Consider the following 5,302-nt stretch of genomic DNA (forward strand, 5'->3'; position numbering starts at 1 on the left):
GGTTCAGCAGAGACAAACCAAGAACAGCCCGTGATGCTGCTGGACCCCAACAGAGCTCCTGCAGAGCTGGGAGTGGGGTCTCTCCCAAACAGACACCCCCCTGGTGACCCGCACCGCTGGGAAGTGCTTGGGGACATCGGGGTGAAGCTTTGGCCACCCCACATCCCCCCGTCACCCTCAGCCACGGGCACCCCCATAGGCTGGGGCAGCAGAGATGTGCCAGGGGGTGAAAAATGAGGCAAAATAAAGGTGTAAAACACACCGCAGGCACTTCTGCTGCTCCCAGACCCAGGTTAAGAGGTACTTCACATCCCAAATTTGCAGGGGGATGGGGCAGGCACCCCCAGGCTGCAGAGGGGATGTCCCCATGTCACTGAAGGGAGCAGAAACACCCAGGGCAGGGCAAAGAGGAGCCACAGCCTCACACACCACACCCCCACAAGTCTTTTGGGACAACTCGGAGATGAGCAGCACCAGGGGCTGCCCCATGGGGTGGCCAGATCCTTCCCACCACTCCTGAGGTGCCTTCTTCTGGTGCTGAGCCAGAGAGGTGGGAAGAGGGGGGCCAGGGCAGCATCCCCACCAGTCGCTGCATGTCTTCGGGGACAACGAGACCCCAAAAAGCAAGGGGTGAAGCCCACAACACCCTCTGGTGACCTCTGGCACAAGGAAGAGTCCTCCACGGTGGCAGTCATGGCACAGCGAGGTGACACCAGCACCGCAGGGCGAAGGCAGCACCCACAGACACCCCAATTTGGGTTCATTCAGGCTCACCCCAAAAAAGGCATGGAGCAGCTGAGCACCCCCAACTCTGCCCAAGCCACTCTGGGGTCTTCCCAGCACTGGTGGCTTCTTGGGGGTCCCCTCTCCTGGAACGAGGGGTGGGGAAACCCCCACTTTTCCTTCCACAGGCTCCAGCCCCTTCAGGAGGAGACAATATTCCAGCAGAGTCATTCCAGCACCAGCTCCCTCCCAGCTTTTCCCCCAAACTTGAGGCAGGAGGAGGAGGAGGAGGAGGAGGAGGAGGAAGAGGAGGGAGCAGAGCCTGGTCAGGTCATGTAGCGGGTGACGGCTCTGAGGGCGTAGAGCAGAGCAGCCTGCATCCGAGCCTCCAGCAAGAGCAGGTTGATGTGCACCTACGCAGGGAGAGGAGGGGGTGTCAGGGCACAGGGGGGGTCAGCACCCCCAAATTTCCCTGAGGGAGGGGAAGGGATGGGGCAGCACCTTCTCTGAGTGCTTGAAGTGCCTCCAGAACTGGGTGTACATCCTCTTGGTCGTCTTCTCCGGGTAGCAAGCCACCGTCTTGATGTAGATCTTCAAGCTGCGCTCCAGGAGCTGGTTCACCTCCCCGTAGTCGTAGTCATCGTAGCTGGGGGAGGGAGCAGGGATGTGACCCCAGGCACAACCCCTTCACACACCCCGGGGGGGGCTCTTTCTGGCCTTAAGCCGTGCCCCCCAACAGCATCACTTTGCCTTGGTCTAAGCAGCAGCAAGAATCTCAGCAAGATCAAGCTGCAGGTGCCAGGTTGGACCTGCTCAAGGGCTCTACCTGAGGTGGAGAACAAGCTCTGGACGTGGTTTGGGGACCTACCGGATGCCAAAGACGCAGTGGACATAGTTCCAGATGGCCCTGCGCAGCATGGAGGTGTCCACGCCACAGTGCATGGCGATGGTGTTGTACGTCAGGTTGTAGACCACCTGGAACTTCTCATCCAGGAGCTGCCCCACGTCGGGGTAAAGGCGGTTGATCAGGGAGAAGCCGTGGTCCTCCCAGGTGTAATCCTGCAGGAGAAAGGATGCTGGGGTAGGGGATTGATGGGGAAACATGGGGTCCTTTCAAAGCCAGGAGGACAAGCTAGGGTGGTTGCTGTCCCCGTGTTGACCCCTCAACTGTTAGCATCTGGTTGCACTGCTCAGCACCAGCCTGGTCCCAGCCCTTCACCCCCTGCACCCACACTGTCATAGGATCACAGGATCCTGCCAAGAGGGAATTTCCCATGTTCCAGCTTGTGCCTGTTGCCCCTTGTCCTGGCACCAGCCACCACTGAAGAGTCTGGCCCCAAATCATAGAATGGTCCGAGTTGGAAGGGACCTTCAAGTTCGAGTCCAACCATCAACCTCACACTGACAAAGCCACCACTGACCCATGTCCCTCAGCACCACGTCTGCCTGGCTTTTAAATCCCTCCAGGGATGGTGACTCCACCATTTCCCTGGGCAGCTTCTTCCAAAGCTTGACAACCCTCTTGGGGAACAAATTTCTCCCAATATCCACCCTAGACCTCCCTGGCACAACTTGAGGCCATTTCTTCTTGCCCTATCGCTTGTTCCTCGGGAGAAGAGACCAATCCTCCCCTTGTTACAACCTCCTCAATGACCCTGGGAGCAATAGACAAGCAGGACCTGCCACCCAGCTCCCTGCCACCCCGTCCCCTTGGCTGGCACGGGACCACGAGCACCCACCTGCGCACGGAAAGTGGGGGGTGCCTGCTCGCCCCTCCGGGTGAAGTCCTTGTAGCCAAACTCGGGGTCCTCCACGAAGCAGAGGACGTTGGACTGCAGGGAGTGATCCGTGATATCTACAAGGCACCACGGCAGGGGCCATGAGAATCACATGGGGTTGGAAGGAACCTCTGGGCGCACGGAAAGTGGGGGGTGCCTGCTCGCCCCTCCGGGTGAAGTCCTTGTAGCCAAACTCGGGGTCCTCCACGAAGCAGAGGACGTTGGACTGCAGGGAGTGATCCGTGATATCTACAAGGCACCACGGCAGGGGCCATGAGAATCACATGGGGTTGGAAGGAACCTCTGGAGATCATCTCCTCCAACCCCCTGCCAGAGCAGGTCCACCCAGAGCAGGTCCCACAGGAACGTGTCCAGGTGGGGTTTGAATGTCTCCAGAGAAGGAGACTCCACCACCTCTCTGGGCAGCCTCTGCCAGGGCTCTGCCACCCTCAAAGTGAAGAAGTTCCTCCTCATGGTTAGATGGAACTTCTTATGTTCCAGTTTGTGCCCATTTCCTCTTGTCCTGTCCCTGGGCACCACTGAAAAAAGACTGGCCCCATCCTCCTGACACCCACCCTTGAAGTATTCATAAGCATTTATAAGAAACATGGTGTGACCCCAGAGAGACCCAACCCTGCAGCTGGGGGCCTGATCCCGCTGCACCACGGGCAGATGCTGCCTCCTTCCCCCATCCCCTGTGACCCCCCCTGAGCCCATGGGGGACCCTGTCCCCAACCAACTGCACCCCTGCACCTCCTCACCCGAGGGAGCGACCAGCAAGCTCTCTGTCTTCTCCAGCTCAAAGCGTGTTGCCATCTCCTCCTGCGTGACACCTTCCTCCTCCAGCTGGCTTTCCTGCAGCAGCTTCATCCTCTCCATCAGCGCCTCCACCTCCTGCATGGCGTCCTTGCCCTGGAGAAGCAGAGATGGGGCAAGGTTTCAGAGGGGTTGAAAGCCCAGAGGAGTCACTCTCAGGCTCTGGTGTCACTTGGAGCAGCCCCCAGGGCTGCCCTAAAGAACATCTGGAGGACTCAAGAAGGTTTGTCCTGCCCAGACCTCAGATGTTTCCACACCTTATCCCAAGGGCTGGAAGGGATCCCTGTGGAGGATGCTACTGCACAGCCCAGCCCTAAAGCATCTGCTGGCCCCAATAAAAGGATAATTGGAGCAATTCCCAGGCAAAGCACCATAAATCATGGAATCCCAGCTTGGAAGGGACCTCAAAGATCATCTGGTCCAACCTTTTTTGGGTCCAGACAAGGTGGCCCAGCACCCTGCCCAGCGGAATCTTACAAGTGTCCAATTTTGGGGAATCCACCACTTTCCTGGGTATATTATTCCAATAAAACACTCCAGCATCCCCCCCCATGTCCTCCCTCCCTTCCCACCCCATGTCCCCACCTCTGCAAGACAAAGCCTTACCCCAGAGCTGTCATCAGAGGCTGGGCTGCTGTCGCTGTGGGGCGAGGGGGGCCGGCAGCCGTGCCCCCCATCCTGCTCCTCCTCGGGGTTGATGCCGCAGCCGAAGACGAAGGAGGCGAGCGAGTGGTAGTGGGTGAGGAGCACCAGGGCTTGCACCAACTCCGCCAGCGACCAGCTGTCCTCCCCTGTCTTCAGCAGAGCCTGCAAAGCCCACGGGGTTGGAGAGACCCCCCCCAAAACCCCCATCTCACTGTGCCGTACCCCCCACCGCACCCCACAGCTGGGACAAGCCAAGGGGGGGGGAACAAGTCATCCCTTAACCATCCATCAGGAGTAGACCTTGACCTCCAGCTCCCTCAGCCCCAAAAGGGTTAAACCTGGGGGGGTTTGTCCAAGCAAGGATGTGGCCCCTGGGGTCAAGACCCCAAAACCAGAGTGGTTTTGGGGGAGGGGGTACGGGGGGAAGGGGGAGGTCCACGCCGGCAGCATCATCTCTCACCTCGATGTGCTCCTTGGTGATGAGCCAGGGCCGATGCGCCAGCAGCTTGTTGATCTCGTTGAGGTTCCTGAGTTTTTGGGGGGCACAGTGCAGCCCCTGCAGCCAGGCTGGGTTGCCCCCCACCTGCAGGAACTCCCCCATGTGCAAGCCCACCAGGTAGGAGCACTGGTGCCGGGCTGCTGCCTGCGGGGAAAAGCCAAGAGTCAGTCCCCAACACCGTCCAGGGGGACCCCCAACCCTGCTACAAGCCCTTGGAGAAGCCAAGGCAGGGAGCCATCCCCCCCACATCACCCTTGGAGGGTTCTCCCTGGGGAGGAGAGCCCAGACAGGGGTCTTTGTCCCCCCCCCAACCCCCATCAGTGCTGTTCCCCAGGGTCCCTGGAGGGGAAGGGTGCTGGGGGGCACCACGGGACCAACCCCAAAGGGGCTTCCAAGCCATTGGGACCACAGGTTATGGGGTGGTGACCCTCTGTGGGGTCCAAAACACCTTCCCACCCCCGAGTAAAAACCCAACGGAGGTGCTGGGACCAGAAATAACCCCCCCGGGCCCCCCATCCTCACCATGATGGCGATGTAGTGGCGCTTGTGGTAGGGCAGGGGCCCGTCCATGCGCAGCAGGAGGTACTGGGTCTTCCAGAAGCTGCTGAGATACTGGGGGTGCAGCCCCATGACCATGGTGATGTTGTCCCCCCTCCCCGCCGAGACGAAGGCCTCGATGAGGAGCTGCCGCCAGCTGCTCTCCGCACCCTCCTGCAGGATCTGCCGGGATGGGGAGAAGAGCAGGGGGGGTGAAGGGCTGTGTCTTGCCCCCCCTCTCTTCCCAACAGCCCCCCAAAAACCTAGAGAGAGACCTCCCCCCCCCAGCCCCCCAAAAACCCTA

At 60.0% G+C, this 5,302-nt stretch overlaps 1 protein-coding gene across 1 annotated transcript in view; it reads right to left on the bottom strand.

The window, feature by feature from the left end:
- Nucleotides 1–16: 16 nt before the first annotated feature.
- SESN2 (sestrin 2) overlaps nt 17–5,302 on the bottom strand; it is a 6,379-nt gene continuing 1,093 nt past the window's right edge. Inside the window, exons 3-10 of the mRNA XM_014959769.1 lie at nt 4,984–5,181; nt 4,423–4,605; nt 3,924–4,124; nt 3,263–3,413; nt 2,463–2,578; nt 1,592–1,782; nt 1,225–1,369; nt 17–1,136 (exon numbers count right to left, since the gene is read on the bottom strand). Of these exons, the coding sequence (XP_014815255.1) occupies nt 1,050–1,136; nt 1,225–1,369; nt 1,592–1,782; nt 2,463–2,578; nt 3,263–3,413; nt 3,924–4,124; nt 4,423–4,605; nt 4,984–5,181 (1,272 nt within the window). The 3' untranslated portion in view covers nt 17–1,049. The remainder of the gene's footprint in view (nt 1,137–1,224; nt 1,370–1,591; nt 1,783–2,462; nt 2,579–3,262; nt 3,414–3,923; nt 4,125–4,422; nt 4,606–4,983; nt 5,182–5,302) is intronic.

The sequence above is a fragment of the Calidris pugnax genome, unplaced genomic scaffold, assembly GCF_001431845.1.
Source record: "Calidris pugnax isolate Ruff unplaced genomic scaffold, ASM143184v1 scaffold402, whole genome shotgun sequence".
Classification (NCBI taxonomy): Eukaryota; Metazoa; Chordata; class Aves; order Charadriiformes; family Scolopacidae; genus Calidris; species Calidris pugnax.